This window comes from Cyclopterus lumpus, chromosome 21 (assembly GCF_009769545.1).
Source record: "Cyclopterus lumpus isolate fCycLum1 chromosome 21, fCycLum1.pri, whole genome shotgun sequence".
Classification (NCBI taxonomy): Eukaryota; Metazoa; Chordata; class Actinopteri; order Perciformes; family Cyclopteridae; genus Cyclopterus; species Cyclopterus lumpus.
In genome coordinates, this window is record NC_046986.1 from 9,928,946 (window position 1) to 9,951,798 (window position 22,853).

Sequence of the window (22,853 nt, forward strand, 5' to 3'; positions counted from 1 at the left end):
AAGATGATACCAGATGCAAATTCCCACCGACTCATCTAGTTCAATAATGTCTCAAACCATGGGAACACAAGGCACAATACAACTTACTTCTGAGGCATGAATAGATATGAGCTGGCGAGGAGTGTACTTTAGTTATTCTTAAAGAAGTGCTTTCTAAAATAACAGAGATTTATGAATGTAATATACTTACTGAGACCATGGACATCAGAGCCTGGGATAAATCATACTCGTCTGCAATGTAATTCAGCAGTCTGAAAAATCCAACCCCTGCATCTGAAAAGCCATCAATCTCCTCTTTGGTGTCGACAACAAACACAAAGCCAATTCTATAGAAAGGGTCAAAACCAAGTATTCAATTTGCAGCTGAAATGACAATCACTACCTGGTTAAGAGTCTAAATGCCAAGACTAGACCATATAAACAGATGCAGAGGTTACTTCAGAGATAACAGCACCAACCTTAGGGGGATCTTGTGCTTGTAGAAAAGCTCTGCCAGTTTCACCAGCTCAACACTTTCTTCCCGTACTGGATCTAGGAACAGCACCTAACAACATCAAAAAGCATCGTCATCAAATCTGAATCATAATACAATTAGAAACACTCGTTATCCGACTTGGAACATGGATGGATCGACGGTTAGCAGATCCAACCATACAGTTCTGATAATAAGAGCAAATGTTAAGTATGAAAATGGACTCAGTATTCTCTTCTGTGATTGTGTATCTGACTGCAGTACCTGAATGATTACAAACACCCACGAGTGCACTAAATAAAATGTAATCTAGACTAGCAGAGAAGAGTCAGAAGCATCCAAACAGCTTCACATTTCCACGACAATGGAGACCTTTCTCAATTCCTTTCCCTTTATCATCACGACCCTGCAGCATTTCTGGCCTTCGGGTGACTCACCAGGTTGAAGAGGTTGTGTCGAATCTGCCGAATGACTCCAGGAAAAGTGGCTCGGAGGAGCTCCTGTACACCCGATGGCCAGTTGCGATACACTGGGTCATTCTCGATGTCATTTATCCACTGGAAAGTGCATGACAAAAAGAGAAATTAAATTCAGAAGAGCAACCCTGGAGAAGGTGGAAATTAAGTACCTCACTCAAAGACATTTCGTAGACTGGTGTTTTCTATATTTCTTATGACATGGTACCTATCAAAGAAATCAGAATATTGAATTTGCTTTATCTGAGGGTTTTGTTGGAGTTCATAACCAAGTTGGGTTTGGGGCTTAAGACACTTATTAAGACACTGATTCACAATCCATGGCTTGATAGGAATGAGAGTAGTTTTAAGAGTATTCTGTTATTTGTCAAGAGCAATAAGACATTAATCAGTGTTACATTATTTAACTTTAGAGAGAAAAATCTAAATAAAGGTTTTTCATTTAATCTACCTGCACAATAAAAAATATAATCACAGGCATGTAAATAAAGCTGTTGCAAAAAATATATATAATATGCTGGATTTGATGTGAACATTTAACATTAGTGATTGTTATAAAGCTCTACCACTCTCCATCAGTGAGCTTTTAGAAATAGCTTTTTATGATAAATGACCATAATCACAGCGGCAAAATAATTCATCATTGCTGGCCAATCTGGCCCTAACAGTAGTCTGTCACTTTCAGTAACTTACCGTTCAAGCCTCCCCACATGTTCTTAGTAACGAGAAAAGGAAATTACAGACCTCTCGGTTGAATGTGGAAAGGCTTAAATTCTTCATTTCTTAGCAGTTTTATAGTACCTCAAATATTATAATGGCCAGAGGGGCCACAATTATTTTATATTTGAGAGCTTTTCTTGGCTGAGTCCTAATTAATACCTGAAGTTGCTGGGAGGTTAGAGACTGTTGCTATAGCCTGATGACGGATACACTTAGTACACACCCTAGTACACAAAGAAAAACAAACAGCTGCATCTGGGCCAGAAGAATAATGCTTTTGGGCAAGACTCACCATTATAGCTGGATGTCTGATATCTAAGGCATAGCTGTCATCCACAGCGTTCACAGGTAACCTCAGCAGCTTGCCTTGATGTTCTCCTTTTATGCCCAAGTTGTGAAGCCCTTCTAAGACCCTGGCCTCTCCTCTGAGGATGTCTAAAATGCTGTAAATATAAAATCGAAAGGTTAGTGTTTTATACACATTAGCTGTGTGGCAGTCGCTTTGCAGAGCAATAAACTCTGATCTTGTTGCAACAGGATTACTGAGGCAAAGCATAGGTCTGAGGCGTCCTGGGGAGAACACAGGCAGACCGCTGTGCCCTCCTGCTGGGTTCCTACCTGAAAGGGTTGTGAATGTCCAGATCAATGTGCAGTCCGTTGATGAAGAGCTCTCCGTCTCCCGGGTGTACACCAATGGACTCACCGAGTCGCTGAAAGAACAAGCTCAAAGTTTTTAGTCCAATGCCAAACCCCCTAAATGAGCGATTCTACTTTTAACATGAAGAGATTTGCGCACCGAGACTGAGGAATTGGAAAAGAAATAAAATGTAACATGTTATGTTGTTATGTAATTTATTCCAGATACAGATTAGAAACCGATTGTCTAAAATAAAACTGCAACGTCTCAGGTTGTTATCGAATAGAATCCTGCGGGATCATGTGGAAAGGCTGCTTATTATATCGCACCTTTTGGTTCTCCTCGATTTCTTTTCTCATTTCCTGCTTTACGGCCACTCTTGTCAGTGATCTGTGGGACCAGTAAAACATACAGTCACCATCAGCTTTTACCACATCCCAAGCCGGTAGTAAAATGCCAGTTTTAATCTCCAAAAACATATGGGCCCTCAAGATGGTATGTCTTCAGTCAACACCCCATAAACATCTGACTCTTACTCAGCATTTTTGGGTGTTATTACAAGCGGTCAGAGCCAAAATAAGCAGACATAAAAAAGCTGATTAGATCTCTGTATCAGAAGTTGCATTTAATAGATAATGCTGAAACAAATGGGTTTATAAAAACACAGATTTCATGTGCACATTACAACAGTATTTGTTGTGTCTGGATTCACACATTGTATCACAGAGAAGGGGGCCCTTAAAATATTGCCAAATGTGTCAGCCAGTCAGCCAGAAAGAGAAAATAAGATGACTTTTCTGACCTGGCTTTGCTCGGGAAGTTCTGACTGAGGTCTCGCATGAGCTTCAAAGCATCAAACTTTGGCACGGACATGATTCTGGCAGCTGCCTGGACACTAAGATCTGTGGAGATCAAGTCATGAATCAGCATCTATATCTACGAATGCACACGATGTTTATCGACAAATCAAATCCATGCAAAGCAATCAAATTATATTCAATGTGCTGATAAACTTTGTAACTGCTACAATTCAAAATGAAAGCAAATGGTATGATATGCACCAACTCGACAGCTAAAACCAAAACATTCCTCACTGCAGTAATTATACATTTCTGTAATGATTAGTATTTTTTGCCTCATGATTATTGAACACCTTGAATAGAAAACCCGATACCTTGCATTTCCCACACTTTGAGAGGGACCATGTCATTTGTACTCTCGAGGAGATGTCTGCGAAGCTCCACCAGTTGCTCCTCGAGTTCAGGGTGAGATTTCCTTAAAAAGAGGAAATTGAACAAGAAAGAAAGAAATAGAATCAATGATTTATTTTCCTTCTTTTTATAAAGTCACACAGAGCACAGGATGACCAGCCGTCAAATCAGAACATACAATAGAAAATATATATTTTTAAACGTTATGTTAAATGACGTGTTACATTTAAGCCACTTACTTTAAGGTTCCAAAAACAAACCCTTGGACTTCATCTTTATTGTCTTCCTCAGCGTTTGCACCTGAATCTACAAAGCACAAGATGTGTGTTTCATTGCCTTGGACACAGGCGAAGTCTAGCACAAAATGTTTGACAAGTCCAAAACTGACCTTTTACTTTGGTGTCATCCACGGCTTTGTATTCTGTGCTTTTGATAGCCAGCTCAACACCATACCCAGATAAAAGCATCTTTTTAGGCTTTGGATTCTGCAAGCAGTGGGAGGCAGAGTATTGGATTGAATGTAAAATGGTGTCGAGTTTTGTGTTTACGTGTACATTTCTTTTAAAAGCACTGTGTAATAATCATCAACACGGCACACCCATTGCATGGGAAATGCTTTATGCCTAAACCTATGTACAATTTAGAGCCAACATTATGTGGACACACCCATTCAAATTAATGTTGATCTCCATTCACAAACATTGAGAGGAGAGTGGGTCCCACAGTGAAGAGACTTCCAGAACGGTGCTGTTAATCAGATTTCTGGTCTGCTAGATAATGCCACAGTACACTGTAAGTTCTGTAATTGTGAAACGCAAACGCCTTGGAGCAACGACAGCTTAGCTGCACAGCAGTAGGCCGAATGCTGACTCGTGGACTTTATTTGCAAGTTGCAGCAGTCACTACCCATCTCCAAGAATGCCTTCGGGAAGCAACGTCAAGACACAATCAGTTTTTGGTAACTTCCTGATTATGGGTCTCCAATGCTGAACAGCAACACACATGCCTAACGTCACCATGTGCAATACTAAAAGGTGGCCGGAGCGGTATAAATCACAAGGTACCCGGTTCGATCCCCGCTCTCCCCATAGTTGCATGTCGAAGTGTCCTTGAGCAAGACACTGAACCCCCCCCAGCAAGACACTGAGCTCCCCGGGCGCTTCACTGCAGCCCGCTGCTCCTTAATAACCAAGGATGGGTCAAATGCAGAGAAGAATTTCCCCACTGGGATCAATAAAGGATAGCTTATTATTATTATTAAAGTGCACCACCATTGGACTCCTTCTGAACTCCTTGCCAAAGAGTTGTAATGGTCTGGGTTTGCTCCTTCCAACTTAGAAAAAAAGTTATCACTTGTCTGACCCGTTCCAATCTATAACATGTTTTACCAAAAGGAACAAGAAGCACATGGTCCCCCACATGCAGCAGTAGATTCACTGACATTCAACCCTGACCATTTATGTCACCGAGATTCAAAGCACTGCCTCCTGCTTTCACAGGCACAATCAGAAGTCCTTCACTCCCACACTCTGCTTTTCTTAACAGACAGGTTCAAGAAAAGAACCTTTTATTCCAATCTTGGTATTTTTTCAGTTAGATTTTGAGGAATCTCCTAAAAGGAAAGATATGTCAATGCTATAGGAGCTGGGTGATATGGGCAAAATGACCAAATTCAATAAATAGGCTTAATAGTCCATATGAAATAACCAAATGGTAAAGCCTATTTTTGTATACTTGTTTGACTTATATACGTAAAAAATAAAAACACACAGAGTTTCTCATTTTACTAAGAACCTTATTGCAAAATAAACATTTCACAGTTTCAAGCAAAATAAGGAAAAAAAAAATAATCTATCATTAACAGCCGTTTCTGCATGTCGAGCCCTCTCACAGTGAAGTAAAGCGCCGTCTAACTCGTAAATAATGCTGTTTTCCGACATTGCGATACAAGCTCAATAGAAGAATATATTATATTCTTCTATTATATTGACGATATATATCTTCATATTACCAAGCCCCAACTGCAGTGACATCATCTAAAATGAAGATTAAACAATTAAGTTTTATGGCACTTAGGAATATGCTACATTAGGCTTTAGATACACAGATACTATTTGTCAACAGGAGAAAAGTATAAGTTTGTTTTGATCGTTCAATGCGATTTGACGGTATGAAAATGATAGAATATCCTTATCTAACAGAGTTCTTCAGTGTGAAAACCAAAAGATTGAAGAAGACTGTTTACTCGTAGAGATAAGTATATACTTAGAGAAATGCACAACAATTTCACGATGCTATTCATCACAGGATTTAGCTACTGCTAATTTCCGATGTATATCCCGAGAAAGACACAACCACAAGTTAGATACCAGACTAACAGGAAAACCCATTATTTATTAAAAACATCAGTGGAACATTAATTTAAAATAGCTGCAAAAGCATTGCTACTCACCGCTACAAAATGCCGCAGCACATATATAAGTGTGCCCTCTCCAGCCTTCTCTGACAGCACCTTATGAAACGAGGTGAACTTCTTGGTTCCAATCTCCGCATAGAGGATCACGATTGGCACATCTGTTTTATTGAACCCTGGATATGTGTGGTCTTTATTGTATAAATATGGTTTTGGCCTGCAAATAATTGAAAATAATAACAGAAATTAAATAATCTCTTTCAAAAACCTTTTCTGTGTTCATTACAGGGGAAATGGAGTCAGAAAAAGGCAACATTTGTTATAACAAAACAACCATTTTAACTTTTCATATTGTTCTGCATTAAAGATTGAGTTCATCCACGGGGAGGGGAAGAAAGCGCCTTTCTGCATTACCTGCCTGCAGCTGCCTTCAGGAGCTTCTTGAGGTCTTTGGTACTGCAGCCGTGTTGACCATGGATGGAGATGAAGGCAGGGCAAGCCTCAGGCGGAGGCTCATCACTGGCTATCTGTTAAAGAGCATCGAGGAGTGAGGGAATGTTGTTCAAAACAGTGGCCACAACATGATTGATATTCTACAGCAGTTATCACAACGATGTACACTGTGCAGAACAACACCTCTTTTCAGCTGCAAACGGCCATTATTCATTCAACTTCATCAACCAGTGCATCGTTGTATACTTATATACTTAGGCATAAACCAAAGTATCGGATATATTGAAATTTTGACCAGATGATTGCGCTAGATGAAAAATCAGGGGACGATTAAAGTAACGTATATTCATCCCGTGGGGACCATGAATGTTGAGATATTTCACTCAACAAGTGAAAGTGTAGAAATTTGCATACAAGAAGGCGCGCAATGTGCATGTTGATAAATGCATCTGAGAGTGATGCAATTACGTGATTACCAGCGCTAACTCTTGTTTGTCACTGGATTCATTACAGATAATTAACCATATCCACATTTTAATTCTGTGAGAAACCACAGGGGCATACAAATTCTGTTGAATAATTCATAGTAATATTTCTGCGCTAATCGTGAGAAGGTTTTGAAATGGTCTTACTTATATGATCACAACATACCTGCTGAAATGCTTGAACAGCTGGTGAGTATGACCGCAGGGCCAGAGCAAATCTGAGGAGATTAACTTGAAGATCTGTAAGAAACTGACCAGCCTTCTTAAGGATCAAGTTGTAGTACGAGCGCACCGATTCTGTGAGACACATCAACATTAGTAATAATGAGGTTTCTTAGAAGAGAAGCACACATGTCAAGGTCTCAACATTTTTTAAATATATTTTGGATCATCATTAGATCAACACACCTCCTTGCTTGTATACAGTGAGCTCTTTCACGGTGTCAACAAACTGCCAGAATTTTTCATTCCCATCTTCTCCAATAAATTCACTACATGAGTAAAATAAAAATATTAGTCAGCATTAATCATTAACCACAATATGTTACAAATAACCACTTAAAGCTACAGACCAATCATTTAATCTTTCATAAATTTCACTGTGAAGTATCATCACACAGACTATACAGGCATAAAGTAGGTTACAATAAAACCACATCAAAATATGTTCACACACGGAAGAATAAAATCATATGTTCTTAAGTTATACCATAAAAAACAGAGCTTTATACACAGTAAGTCATAAACAGTGTTAACAAGTGAATTACATTTGGCTGCTATTTAAATCCACTGTTTATGAGTACTAAAAGGTCACATGTTTACAGAATTGGTATTTATTTTGGGATGGAAACTGTCACTTTAAGAATAATTTTCCCCAAATACAATTATTAAAACCTGCAATAGTTCCTTTCACTCGAATATGAGGCAACTAAAAAAAAAGCAATATTACGGTCAAATCACTTCTGTATTTCATCCCAAGGCCCATCGAGGTCAATGAGGTCATGGTATCTGTATTTTAGTGGACATTTCAATGTTTGAACAAACTAGGAAGAAGTTTACAGTCAACCATTTTTTTAAAAAGTAAGCTTTGTTGATATTTTATAGGTCAACTCCAGATTTAAGGTGTAACACGAACCATACATTTAGATTTGACTACTTTTAAGACATAAAAACAAAGAAAGAAAGGTTTCCATGTCCTGGATGTTAGTCCTGAGGGCTGAGGGCTGTGAAAGGCCATTAGACCGACATGCTAGAAAACTGAATTTAGGGAACATATAACTGAGCAATTGACTAACTAAATAGTTTGAGGGTCTGTAGGCTGCATTAAGGGGGCTTGACCTCATGACCTCGACATTCAAATCCCGGCAACGGCCCTGTTTGTTGTAGATGTGTGTGTGAGTGACAGATGCCGGTGTGCACATCCAGGGGTGAGTACCTTGTCTCCAGGAGGAAAGGCGTCATGCTCCACTTTGCCGATAGACTGGCAGTGACGCCTTTGGGTGCCGATATGACATGATGCATGTTCAGCAGCAGCAGCAGCGAGAGCACAATAACGTTCCTCATTGCTTCCGGCAAGGTGTAACACGAACCTACGGTGACGGAGAGCAAACACCAACGCCTTCAGTAAAGTTCCATGTGAGAAGGAGGTGCCACGTAGCGTTAGTTACTCTAAATTATCTACTCCAGGACACCGGTTACAATCGACACTACTGACATAACTGTAGACAGTCAGAAGACACCGTTTCAGATGAAGCTAGCTAACGGTACATGTGCAAATCAGGGGGAACTTTTTTGTTCTCGAGACGTAACGTTAGTTTTAGCCCACCGGACGTCCAGAGGGGTCAGACGGACTAAACTTAGCTGTAGCAGAAAGTACACCGCTTTGTCGTGAATGGAAACAGGAACGTTACAACAAACTAAGTCTCCAAAAAGATCGTTCGCCACACACATGTAACGTACATTAAAGAAACTTAACCATTCGTCACTGTGTTGCCAATAAGGTGTCCTTCTCCCCGTTAGTGATGCTGACCACTTCCATACAAAGCGATGTATTTCGGGCAGTTAACGACCAGTACCGCTAGCTAGTTGCCGGGGTAGCGGCGTATTGTGATGCCTCGCGCTGACCTTTATTCGTGTCTAATACAACCGGGACGCAAACAAAATAATTACGGCTTATTATCATTTTTAGGCACAATCCGGTGCATTGTGTAGGTTGGCGCAATTAGTGACAGCGAGTGTAAAGTATTAAAAAACGGGTGTTAAAGTTGTAATTCATTCTGGCACAGCGGCAGACAGCTAAAGAGGCAGACACTGAAGCTCAAACACTTTCCCACTAAACAAGAGAGCGTGTTGCAGCTGCACCGCAGCATGTGTGCGTGTGCGCGTGTATACGCGTGTACGTGTGTGTGTGCGTGCAACATTGTGTAGCCAGGCAGTTAAAGCTCTATGGGATGATTACCAATTATCATATAAATATTCAATAATTACAGTGATACGTTTATGATGGGTTGATTTTAAGATGCAGCACATGCAACTTGCATAGTATATAACTTAACAAATAACATCCTTATAACATTAGGCTAATCTTAACAGTTATTATAGATTACACATTGTGTATATGAATATATTAATCAATCAATCTATTATGTAAGGGGCCGTGTAGCAATTTAGTATCAAAGTTGGTGTATTTATGAGGAAAAAGCCGAAATCAATGCACCAGAATGTGAGGTATACCTGATTTATAATTTGTATAACTTAAAAACACTACTATTTCCAAACTGGCCAACTCCATATAGCATCTTTCATTAGACCCTCCCTGTCTGGTACATTAGTGAGTAGTGCTTAACATGACCAATTAACTGATCCTTGTGTGAAATGGTTCTTATAGATAAACTCAATTTTGGTACTACTTGGCAGGATAATTTCCATTTCATATTTATGGAAACGTTGGGCATGTTGGCCACTAGTCACATGGTATGATCAATTAATCAAAACTGAACTCATAAAAAGAATCATCGGTACTGCTTAATTAAGTCTAAGGAGCTGTAATAAAAGAAGAACAGATGAAATCTTGAAATTAAAAAAAACATTTAAATAATGATGGAAGGATATATATATATATATATATATATATATATATATATATATATATATATATATATATATATATATATATATAACCGCAAGTAAAGCCTAAGTAAAGCCTACAAAGCAAACAGGAAGGATAAACAATGTAACAGCCTTACACAAGAAATGTATACCGTAATATTCACGCTACTCTTGAGAAGGTTTTGAAATAGTCATTCTTTATATGATCACAACATACCTGCTATAGATAGATAGATATATAGATAGATAGAGTTAATTCACAATTTGCATATGTTAATTGCGCACAACTCAACCTTTCTCTGCAAATGTCTGGCATGCCATTAAAGTAATGCACCAGTATGTTGGTTCAAAAGGATGTGTGACTATAGCCATTAATGCTGCAGAAAAAGCAGCTGTTTCACTTTTAATTGGCTCTCACAGTATAGACTCTTTCCAGAAGATATTAGACTTTAAATTGGGCTATTAAAAAAATAATTTCACTGGCAACGGTACAGCACAGAGCCACGTATCTACTCATCAGAGGTCATACTCGGATGAATGCGCTTCAAAAAGTTACAGCGAATTAGATATATTCGCGGATGCATTTCCACGTTGTCTTAGTTCAGTGTCCGTGTCGGGCTTCTGGCTTCGCACTGTGTGCGTGTGAAACAAGATTATGGGATGGACGGATGGGATGCATGACCAACCACGACGAGAGCATAACGCATTATGTGTCGGCTCGGATGCAGCAGCATCCTCTCTCAAGAGCATTACAGCACACACAGTCAGTCAGACCGAGGAGGAGGATGCTGCGGGAGGATCCAGCCCGACAGTCCGAGCCGTGCAGGCACATCTCCGCGGAAGTCCGTCCGTCACCGAAGTGAACCGTCCTGCGCGTCACACTGTGGTCCGCACGAGAGAAGGGAGAACAAAATATAGAGACGGGGGAGGCGGGGTGGGTTGGGGGGGGTGACGGACTAACAACTCTAATCAATCTTGAACTTGATACTGGAGTATGGGAGTCGCCCGCACGGATGCAGCTCTCCGCCGGCTTTAGAAGTTACAGCAGGACATTTTGAATGCCATGACTCTTGACTTTGGACAAGAATTCCAGCGCAGTGCAGACGAAGGGGGGAAAAAAGGTGCACTTCCAGTTTACCGGAGGGTGTTATCTGATCAACATGTGGCACGTAAATAATAGGCATCTTTAGTCTTTCTTGAGGCATGGACCATTAGGGTATATCGACCCCCCCACCCCCACCCCCTGGAGAACCCACGGGTGCTACTTATTATTCACAGTAATGGAATGAAGACATTATCTTGATATGATGGATGATAGATCCAGTAAGCTCATCTTGGTTCCTATTTTAGCTGTCCTTTTTGTTATGATAGGTTACCAGTACATCTGTCCCGCGGGCAGCAATTCGTGCTACTTTAAGGCTGGGGAGAAACTCGGGGGGGTAAGCCTGCTCTCCACCCCGTACCAGGACAGCGACGATTTCTACAGAGACCAGGACCTGGAGGACGACAGCCCTCCGAAACAACCGTCAAAATTCAACTTCACCGAAAGAGACCTCGACCGACACGTGGAGTTCAACATCAAAGGGGACGACGTGATAGTGTTTCTGCACATCCAGAAGACCGGAGGAACCACTTTCGGGAGACACTTGGTGAGGAATATTCGCTTGGAGCAGCCGTGCGACTGCAAGCCGGGGCAGAAGAAATGCACGTGCCACCGGCCGGGGAAAGAGGAGTCCTGGCTCTTCTCCCGGTTCTCGACCGGCTGGAGCTGCGGACTGCACGCGGACTGGACCGAGCTCACGAACTGTGTACCGGTCATTATGGATAAGGATAAGGAGGCCCAGAGGAATATAAGGTATATGTCTGGTGTTTTTTTCTCCGTGTGTGTGTGGGTGTGTGTGTGTGTGTGTGTGTGTGTGCGCGCGCGTTTCTTTTGCTGAAATAAGCTCTGTGGCTCCCAAACCACCAGGGTCCCAGAGCAATGTGTACAAACACGCATGCCACATGCACTGGAGGCTCCATGGTGAATTCAAAAGTTTAATTTGGTCCTGGTGTTAATTGGCAGAGCCTTCAGTCTCCAACAGTAAAAGTGAGCAATGAAAGATGGGAGGGGGCTCCCACTGGAGGGATATTTTAAGCCAGGAAGTCAGGGACAATACCTTCATAATCGCAACCAATCACCCAGCAGTCGGCTCACTTTGGAGGAGGTGGGTCTGTTCAACTGGGGGCATTATGGGATGGCATGAGCTGCTATGACAACATTTAAGGGTCTTTTACTTTGCTTGGCCTTCATACACATCCAACTTTTGCATTTGTCCTTTGATATCACATCAGCTGCTCACAATGATGTTGTTCCTGCCCAGCTGTGCCAGTGCTGTAATTGACTGAGAGTTTTATGAAAACACTGCACACTCTGTGTCCATAAGGATACGTTAAAGGGTTAGTGATTGACTTGTTTCATCCCTGTGAATGAGGGTATCCATCTCTCTTGTTCAAAGTTGGAGTGTATCATAAACCCGAACACACTTCTCCTCCCCCCCCCCCACCACAGTCTTGGTCCCAGTGTCTTGTTCGATAATCCCCTTTGAGACGTTCTCGTTGGCTTACAGAACAGTTGCACTCCGGTTGTATCACAACATTTTGATGCCATCTTATTTCAAGTCTTAGTTCAAATGATCCCACAATGTTTGGTGTAGATGCATGCAAAGAAGTTATCTGAGAGGAAGAGCAACGTATATCTGGTTTTTGGATTTGCATAATTTCCCCAATATCTTCTGTTATAATTGCAGTCAAAAAGACATTTGCAATTGCTTGTACTGATGCGATAGAGATGCAGATAGAGTCGGGGGCCACGATGTAATAACCTATACATCGTGTGTGTTGTCACACAGCAGAATGTGTGTTTTTCACTGATTTAGGTTAGTCATTAAAATAGCACGTTAAAAGTGTGTTCGTCAGTTATTTATCCTCAAAGATACTTTATTTAATGCTTGTCACACAAGCATTAAATAAATCCATCCTCTCCCTTTGAAAAATACAATCTTACACTGAAGTACATGACCACATGATTTATTTCTGCTGTGCCAAGTGTTTCCTTTACTTAGGAAAGTGCTCACTGGATGGGACAGCTCTTCATTTCACAGCTGCAGCATCTATTCTGCACTTACTAGTCCTCCCATCCTTTGTTCTTTAGTGGGCTCCCATAGCATCTATTCTGAGATAATTCTGCCCCGACCAAGACTGTTGGCAGATACACTACGTTAGAGACCCCTTCACTACCGAGCCTCTGCATACGTCACATAACAATTATCATGCAAATGTCATTTTCATAATCATCATAATTGAAATATCTTAAATGGCATAATGCCAAAGTAAAACAGCTCCCTTGTAAAGCAAAATGCATACTTTGTCATAAAATAGTCCACTTGTTACAAAAATTTAAACTCCACCCTGAGGGTGCAATGGGGAATACCAATCGTTCATCACTGCCAAATTCAGATGGCATACCCTTGTTTTGTGGCTGAGAGCCTTTCAGATGGAGTGGCTGTCTTTCAGCAGTCCCGGGCATTCCCCCCCCCCTCGCCAGCTCTTCAGATAGCAGTGAGGAGTGGCCGAGGTGAGCGGCGATGGCACTGCCTGCGTGGCATTGCGTGGCCTTTTCAGCCGAGCGGTGCACTCTGCACAGTGAGCCAGCCGTGTTGCCCAGGAAAGGTCAGGCGTGTCAGACTGGATCAGTGTGCATGTCCTCCGGCGGGGGCTCCTGTGGAGTGGGCCGTCCGTCAGGGAAGAAGTGGAGCGGGCGAGCCTGCCTCTCTTCAGGGGCTTTTTTTTGGAGAAACATACCTCTAAGTGCTGTCCTCTCAAGTTGCTTTGTGGCGAGCGTCGTGGCATTACCACGTCCTGCTGTATGAAGATGGCTTGTTGAGCAGGTTGTTTTCCTCTCAGGACATTTTAGAGAGAGCTAAGAGAATTATTCCTGATCGTTACATGTTTCTTACCTCACTGTTTTTGAGTTACATATACAATGTGACACTGGTTCACAAAACCAGGAGCTCATTTTCAAACTGTACTTGCATGACACATGGAGTTTATTGTTCCTTCAGAATTGGTTTACGCTTGTAGCAAACAGTTGTTGGTCAGTATCAGACAAATATTTGATGGTTGCTTACATCAAAGTAAAAATGAGTAAATTCAGTTTCTAACTTCAATATTATTTGATGTCCTGGTGCAGTCAGAATCTCTTTTATTGAGATTAAAAAACGGCAACAACACAGCTTTATTGTTACGGCTACAGGTCTGAGGGTGAGGAAATGTGATTATCAAACATACAGCCTGAAGTCCCTACAGTGAAGCATACATTATGCACCTTCAATACAGCAGCAGTGTTCGACTGAATGCTCTCTGTATATTAATATGTGTATTCTTGTTTTGCTTTCATCAGTTTAATTACAGAATGTTTGCTTATGAGCAAATACCAGCTAAACTTATTTTAAAGGTCCCCGGCAGAGGCTATAACATTGGATATTGATTATGTTACATTGTTATTCATACATTAGCTGAGTTCACAACATTCCCTTCGAGCCCAGAGTGCGAGCTTGTTTTGCTTGTAAATTTAAATCAGGAGAAGACAAATTATTTACCGCTGATTCTTTTTCAACTCAATGGCTGCAATGGGTGCTTTTGGTTGGTGTCGCTCACAAAATTAAAATTTGAATGAAATATAAAGCAAATATAAAGCATATATGGGGTGTACAGCAACCCAAATTGGTAGGGTACAGTTAATTAGCAAATCAAAGTCCAATTTTAATAGGTGGTTGACATGCATTAAAACATGGAAGCGCTACAGAGCACTGTACGCCAAAACCAGCAGACACAGGAACAGCTTCTTCCCAATGGCCGTCACTCTGATCAACACTTAATCAGACACATCCATCTGCACTACTCGCACTATCACCACTTTCTCCACTAACATCCCCAATTCATTGTCACTGTTGTTGTTTTCATATTGCACATACATGTTGCTACTCTGTTGTCTTTAATGTCTTTTTATAATTATTCTGTTTTTTGTAAATTAAATGTATGTACGACGAGAGCGTACGTGTAACCGGAGTCCAATTCCAATAATTCCTGATTCTGATTCTGAACTGGATGTTATGTTAGTATATTAAATATATAGAATAAATCAAGGCCATCTGTCGCTTGCATTGTTGCTACAGTATGTGTCTATTAAGGCTGGACAAGACCAGATGTATTGGCTGACAATAGTTTGTTTAATTTTGATCAATCTAGCAAAGCAATGTCTCACTTTGGTTATAAATCTCTTATGTATATTTGTTTGAGTTCAAGAACGATCCACGCATGAATTTGTATTCACTACAGAAGTACATTCTTCAAAGTGTTTTTGAGAAAGAAATTTGGTGAAGTGTTGGCGTTAATAGAGCCACCATTACTCCTGAACTATTTTCCCCTGGATTTCTTCATTCTATTCAGTTCCATTCAATGCAACTCTATTTATTCCTGCAAGCAATTGTATGCAGCAGCCCACCACCCAGATCGACGAATACTTGCATAATAACCAATAATAAAAAAACAATCAAATGCTATCCAACTCTGCGTGAATATCTGGTAAAAAAGCACACATCTACCTAAATAGGTCGCTCTTATTTCTGCCTGCAGAATGCGTGCTGGTGCGAAAAGGCAAGAATCTAGTTTTCTAGTTGTAAACAAACCAATAATCCTGGTTTCTGTGCCCTCAGCTCTATTCCAAAACACATCTTGCAATTTGGTGTTGTTACAAATTCCAGTTTGGAATACAAACATAATTGACTTCAATACATGAAGTGAGGCAGCCACAAGTTTCTTGCCTCATCCACTTGGCAGGTACATTAATTTATGATTTGGATAAAGATAACAATTTAGACCAATAAAATAAATATACATTTTCTTTAAAGTCTTTAAAGTATTAGACAATATTAACAGCTTGTTTCCCCCCGGTTTCATTTCATGTTAGTTGCTCCCCTTGTAAGTGTGTCCTCATGGTAATTTTATGCACATGCTGATGTTGTAGTTTTTTGTATCAATTATGAAATCTTCATTAGCAGCTTTCTTGTTGCTGGTGCATAATGAATGCTCAGTTCAGAAGTACAAAGAGACCAAAGCCCAAACATGAGTACAGTATGGTCGCTCTTCAATACTCTCCTTTGATGAAGCAAAGAGAGAGAAGGATATGCTTATGTAATGACAATGGACGTCCTCTGCTATAATTCTGGATAATTAAGTTTAGAGTCCTCAAGGTTTTTTATGTTATGTACTCTGAAAAGCTGTCTTGAAAGTATAGTGTATATGTAGTAGGAACAAAATTGCTGATGATTGCTTTTTTTTGGTCAATTATTTGCATCCTTAATGATATTACTAACTTAAGAATGTTTATTTGAACAGTTTTGATATAGCCTATAGCTGTACATTCTATTTAAAGGCTCATTTACCATGATCATATACTTAATCCGTGTGATTCTTGCGCAAGGTGATGAAAAAGTCCGATGGCCATTATTAACTTTTGTGGTTCTGTTCCAGTGTCCTGTATGTCACCAGTATCACCAGTAATGGTCACTTTAGCTTAGTTAGAAAAGTACCCAATGAATGGCGGGTAATTCAAAATTATCAAAACTCCTGCGTATAGCATGTTTTATTAACCAGTCCAAAAATGTACATATTCACATTCCCTTAGATTCTACACCCATCCTACAGGAGCAGCAATAGGCTGTTATTACTTACATGGCACACGAATGACGTGCCCCAGTCCTTTGCAGAATAACACCCCACATCATATTTTATTCATAGGTGATGCAGAGAGGGCTGCAATTACTCTGCGTGGTCGTTACCACTTACAGGTCGGATCACTGAACCATGCATCTCTCACTCTATCCACTACACTTTTTTACTCATTTTTAATTGCGATTACACAAAGGGAGAATATGAAGTGTGACACACCTGCCCTCAAAACTATGTTATCAATCACGGTGCGCATCGCTATTATCTGATGTCCAGTGTTTTTATTCAGTTAAACTACAAAAGAGATGGTGACGTGGTGAAGGCCGACTGCCAACATTGTCTTCCATATTTTTATTACTATCCAATAAAATTCTTGTTGCAATTCTGTCTATCAATATGACAAACCTACAGATAATTACCATCTGAATCCGCATCTCCCGCTGAGTGACGTTCAGCTCATGGTTCACTCCAAGCGGCAGCCTCCGAGGCGGGACAATTAAAATCTGTAATTCATCGAATGGCCACTTGGGGCTTGTTCCTGAAAGCAAGACGATCCCTATAAACCACCGTTAACATGGACAAACTTTACACGCTGGTACAAGGTTTGGTCTGTAGCTAATTTCCCCATTCATCATAGCTGTACGAGGAGTACATTTTATTTAACTCACCCATAAAAAGTATATCAACACGCTCACAGCCACTAACTGTCGGCTCATTGAAGTCACTAAATGTTCCATGTTTTTCGTCCATGTGTTATACAGTCTATGGGTCACTCTCATTGCTCTCATAGCATCCTCCTCGGTCGCAGCAGGCAGCTTTTTCCATCAAAGATGCTCTAATTAACCCACTGGACCACTGCTCAGCACCAAACCGCAAACAGTGGAGCATTGTGCGGCTAAAGACCCAGAAGTTTCCCTCAGGAGTAGGTCAAGAACAAGTCATTACTGGACTTATATTCATCAGGTGGAAGCAAACTCGACTCCGATTGAATAATAATGTTGCTCCATAACTGCTGGATGTGTAAAAAACCCCACATTTTTGCTAAGGCTAACATATCAACTCAAAAGGTGATGACATGCACCCAAGTGGCCAAAACGATTGGTTATTGCTGGTTTAAGGTATTAAAGTATGAATAGTTTGGGTATTAAATGTCTATTGAACAAAAACTTTAGCACACATTTGCACTTAGACTTTCCTTCTATGTATTCTGAAGCCTCTCGCCGAGTGAAAAAGAGAAAGCGCCCAACCTCCATGAGCCACAGTGAAGCAGCCGGGTAATGGATGCCCTCCAGACACAGATGAACTCGAAGGAGGAAAGTTGAGCAGATTTACAGTTCTGGTCGTATCTTTAGATATAGGAGGCAGAGTGCTCATCACAATGATAGGGTGTTTATTATGTGTGGAGGTGTGGGTGCCCTGCAGGCCTTGGACTTCCAGGGCACGGAGATTGCTTTTCATGTGTCATTAATTCGAGTCGTCATTGCTGGCAGGTCTGAGCAGTAATGCAGTTGGTGTGATAATTAAGTGTTACCTCTGCAGAGAGCACAACGGCATATGGCAAGCACTTGTTCATCGTCATGACAAAGAAAATGCAAAAGAAAATTTCGATAGAAACTTCAAACAGTTTCTTTGCAGAAAGACTTAGTAACACATGACGACATTGCCAATTAAAGCAAAGGAGCTTTTATTCTTCCCGAAATTATAAAGTTGACTAGCCATTTATTTGTCATTGTCATACATAACATCCAATTAGAATACTCTATATACTCTAAAAGGATTACAGGTATTGATGCTGGCTGTCATCAAGCAATACTGATGTGATATTTCTGCAAGAGAAAGAGGTTAACTCAACCATCTCAGATTGTTGGTCAGGGTTCAGAAACTTAGCAAGACAAGATGATTTATACTCAGTGGAACAGTCATTAGCTAAAGAGCCAGATACATCCCTTAGAGGTTGAGACCAATAACAGAGCTAAAAGAAAGTGAATATTGGTCATACATTCATCAGCTGGCCAGAAATATGTCTCAAAATAAATTTAAAAAAAAACAATCAATGATTGCAGGGATAAACAAATAGTGCTAAATTTAAATAAATACAACCAGGACGTAATGCAGAAAGTTAGCAGTAGAAGTTCAAAGTATAATATATCGGTTAGGTTTTTAGGATACAATTATTTATCTTTTCACTGCAATCTTTAATACAGCCTCAGAAAAAAAGGAGCACATTATATTCAGATTATGTGACAAACTAGGACTCATGAGTTAAAAAAAATATTTGCCATTGACTACAACTTTGGAGTCTTCTAATTCTTAATTTATCACACAATGCTTATATCTTAGTAAAGATGTGTAGTACTTTGTGTGAGTGTGTACCCAGTTTTCAGAAGTTTTTAATCACTTTTAGGAAGATTATAAAAAAATGTTGCCATGTGATGTCTCCTCTATTGGAAAGAGGATTAGTGTCCCAGTTCTTTGCGGAAATCTGCTGCTTGATACATGCTGCACCAAACAGGGAGGCCTGAGTTGTTATTGTAAAATACATTGATTGAATAACTGCACTTATAGGCCACTGCAATATTAGTATTTAGAGAAAATGAAAAGCTTTGCATCTGTTTGAGTTGTTACGGATATTTGTCATTGTCAATTTTGCTTGGAACTGTTTGAGATGGAGCATGGATGGAGCTAACCGTCTTTCTCTAAAAGCCACTCTAGGTAATGAAAGCCATGCAGCTTGCCAGAGCAGTCTTGTAGCTTCTCAGATGCTGCGGTCAAATACTTGCTGGTCCGGCAAATATGAATCTCCAATTGTCTGATTCAGCTTTTATGGTGTGATTAAAGGGTGGCATTTGGTCAAATTGCTGCTTAGCTCCCCCTGTGGTAAGAAATGTGTAATTACTGCAATGTAGCACACTTTTTGCTTCATTATCATTATTCCTCACTAAAAGCAATGACACTGGCTTGTAAACTGTTCTGGCCTCAACCAGAAATGGTGTTCCCTTAATTTGATCCATCCCATCACATATGAATACCTTGTTTTAACTCTGAACCGTGTGCCTTCGTGAGCTCTCAGATCCCAGGCATGCTGTCGTGAAGCTGAAGTCTTACTTCCCGGTCAGCGAATCAGCTGGTGCAGCGAATCAGAGATTCTGTGTTCAATGTCCCCAAGAATCCTGCTCAAATGCTCCAACTATCAGAGGGGCAATTCACTTTGGCTCCTTTTCCCCTCTAATTTAGAAGAAAAGAAAAAAATATATAGTCTGTAACAAAGTAATTGTGCAAAACCTGTGTATTTTTTTTACCATAAATCCTCTCGTGTTTGCTGGTCAAGAGATGTCGGATCACTTTTACCCGTTTAGCTTTTATATGACTTTTTAACTGCAGTAATTGTACCTATGTCCCTGTATTGTATTTTATATATTGTTGTTGTATTTTATATAGTGTTGTTGTATTTGTGTTTGTTGCTTTATAGACTCATGAGTCTAGAATAAAAGGAATATAATAATAATAATAATATAATATATATGTCACCATTTGTTTTTCATGCGAGACCCAATACATCCATCCATTTTCAATACCGCTTATCCTCATTAGGGTCGCGGGGGCGCTGGAGCCTATCCCAGCTGACATAGGGCGAAGGCAGGGGACACCCTGGACAGGCCGCCAGTCCATCGAGGGCACATGTAGGGACATACAACCATTCACTCTCACACCTATGGGCAATTTAGAGATCAATTAACCTGCAGCATGTCTTTGGACTGTGGGAGGAAGCCGGAGAGCCCGGAGAGAACCCACGCTGCCACGGGGAGAACATGCAAACTCCACACAGAAGGACCGCTCCGACCGGGAATTGAACCCGCGGCCCTGTTGCTGTGAGGCGACAGTGCTAGCCACTACACCACCGTGCAGCCCAGACCCAATACAATGTGTGCTATATAGTATTAATACAGCTGACTTTGTATATTTGGAAGAATCCATGCAAGATAAAAAACATCTTCAACACTCATATAAAGAAGGCATACATTGTTAGCCTCCTTGATAATTTGCCTGTATGTGCATGTGTTTTGTTCACCTTTGCATCTACTTGACAGATAGACACATCAAGCATGTGGAAAATGTCAGAAAAGGTGCCGGGCTGTGTTATTTCTCAATTGATACCTGTAAGGCATGACGAGAGGACCGAGCCAGGAATAGCTGCGTGTGAAGTTGATTTATTATAACAACGTGGAGAAAGGTCATCTGTCCTTATCTGGGGCGAGCTGGTGACAGCTAAGTTATACTGCCTCACGCCGCTCCCCAATTTGAATTCAGAGTTTTAGTAAGCACCTGGCACACTTAAAGTGTAAGCACAGGTAGAGTCACCTTCACACAGACTAATCTCCTCTTGGAAGAGTGCACCATCTTTTGGATGAGGCTCCCGGTGTTTTGATGTTTTTTGGCCTGTGTTGGCTGGCGATATGGTGATATATGTAAGAATTAAACACTTCAGACTGGTTTCACGACAGGGAGACGGTGCACTGAGGTAAAGATATACCAAAATCAGCCTTGACACGTATGTATATAAAATATGGCAATCCATAAAATCAGCCATGACACGTATGTATGTATATAAAACATGGTAATTCATAACATCTTTACTGCTGGCGTCCTCTGCATCTTCCCTGTCAGACTTGCTGTGAGAGAGATTTGAAAAATCTCACTGAACAGATTGCAGTCCAGATTGCCTCTTACATTTGTGCATTTATAAATAGGTGCTGCTTTATTTTTGCAAAATGTTTATAGATTTTTAATCAGCAGGGCACATTGATCATTAATCACATGAATCACATGAATTCAGACGTTTGTTTTATTAATGTTCAATATATAATTTAATATAGGAAAAGGATTCTTGAGAATATTCTTTCTGTGTATCTTTAATTATGCATGACTTGACTATTATGATATATATATATATATATATATATATATTTTAACATTCTCTATATTAGTTGATTAGTAGGCAGAGAACTTAAGATATAATGTGTTTTGCTGTATGTTATGCTGACCGAACCATCGCTTATTTCGCATTGGGAAAGAATTTCCCTCTTTAATTAGATTTTTTTTTCACAACCGCCTACAATATTGCTATATAAATCGGGTCCCGGGCCACAGTATAATACGTATGGATTGAAAATCTGTCCTAACAACAGAACGGCACTGGAGAGTGGAGTAACATCTTGTGCCACCACAGAGTGCTGGTGTGGAACAAATAGCATTATGTCCCAGCACATGTTGTGATACAGCACATCAACCTCATCATAGGAATCCGATGTCCCTCAATGCAAGACAGTCCTCTCGAAATGCCAGAGGAATGGCTACTAAACAGAGCTTTAAATCCCACCCGCAAATCCAGGGATCACTTAACTTCTCATCAGTCCCCATTCTGCTTTGGATACTGGCCGTTGCTTCATTCATCATTCTGTGTAAGCCTCCCCTCTCATGTAGGGAATCGAAGCTGAGCATTTGTTTACTTTCCATCCAAGGGTGGTAAGAAGAAATTGTCCAAATACTACAGGCATTTGCTTCACTTGTAATGCTCGGCATGTCTGTGAATCATAACAAGCTGCGGAGGGAGGAACAATATTAAGTGTCTTTGAGTGCTTCTTTTTAAACAGTATGTATGAATAACCAGCAAATGGCTTTCCCCTCTCGCTGCCATCAGGAAGCAGATTATGCCTGTGTTAAATATTTCAAGATGCAGTGTTAATCAATGCATATTTATCCCCTATGACATACATGAGCTTTTTTTTTTTTTTTTTTACACCTTTAAAAGTCAGTGTACTGCGAAAGCCAATTTGGGTGTGTTGAGAGCTTTTTAGCTACAATGTGCAGAGAAGTTGCAGGGTTGTTTCAGGCCTGGGAACGCAGTGCAGGCTGCCAACATGACTAATGGGCCTAACCTGGGTCTTCTATCGACCTGCACAGAAATACTCACGGATTGATTTGACTGCTTATGCCACTGCCATAATCTCCCTTCCAATGATATGGTTTCATAGCTATTGTAAAACTGCTGCCGCAGCCTTTTTTTTTTTTTTTTAATGTTGGTTGGAATACCAAAAGTGTGTAGCCAT

General features: G+C 40.5%; 2 protein-coding genes across 3 annotated transcripts in view; one reads left to right on the forward strand and one right to left on the reverse strand.

Annotated features, from left to right (window-relative positions):
• The window catches only part of uggt2 (UDP-glucose glycoprotein glucosyltransferase 2), a 32,481-nt gene extending 23,523 nt beyond the window's left edge, over positions 1 to 8,958 (reverse strand). Inside the window, exons 1-16 of one of the 2 annotated variants that reach the window (XM_034560875.1) lie at positions 8,843 to 8,958; positions 8,303 to 8,456; positions 7,276 to 7,358; positions 7,034 to 7,164; positions 6,344 to 6,456; positions 5,969 to 6,146; positions 3,905 to 4,001; positions 3,756 to 3,822; positions 3,480 to 3,580; positions 3,108 to 3,207; positions 2,635 to 2,695; positions 2,287 to 2,378; positions 1,961 to 2,111; positions 910 to 1,029; positions 459 to 544; positions 191 to 326 (exon numbers count right to left, since the gene is read on the reverse strand). In XM_034560875.1, the coding sequence (XP_034416766.1) occupies positions 191 to 326; positions 459 to 544; positions 910 to 1,029; positions 1,961 to 2,111; positions 2,287 to 2,378; positions 2,635 to 2,695; positions 3,108 to 3,207; positions 3,480 to 3,580; positions 3,756 to 3,822; positions 3,905 to 4,001; positions 5,969 to 6,146; positions 6,344 to 6,456; positions 7,034 to 7,164; positions 7,276 to 7,358; positions 8,303 to 8,430 (1,644 nt within the window). In that variant the 5' untranslated portion in view covers positions 8,431 to 8,456; positions 8,843 to 8,958. Of the gene's footprint in view, positions 1 to 190; positions 327 to 458; positions 545 to 909; positions 1,030 to 1,960; positions 2,112 to 2,286; positions 2,379 to 2,634; positions 2,696 to 3,107; positions 3,208 to 3,479; positions 3,581 to 3,755; positions 3,823 to 3,904; positions 4,002 to 5,968; positions 6,147 to 6,343; positions 6,457 to 7,033; positions 7,165 to 7,275; positions 7,359 to 8,302; positions 8,457 to 8,826 lie in introns of both variants that reach the window. The other variant, XM_034560876.1, reaches the window with a different exon arrangement.
• A 1,715-nt stretch (positions 8,959 to 10,673) lies between these two features.
• hs6st3b (heparan sulfate 6-O-sulfotransferase 3b) overlaps positions 10,674 to 22,853 on the forward strand; it is a 58,786-nt gene continuing 46,606 nt past the window's right edge. Inside the window, exon 1 of the mRNA XM_034562114.1 lies at positions 10,674 to 11,830. Within this exon, the coding sequence (XP_034418005.1) occupies positions 11,280 to 11,830 (551 nt within the window). The 5' untranslated portion in view covers positions 10,674 to 11,279. The remainder of the gene's footprint in view (positions 11,831 to 22,853) is intronic.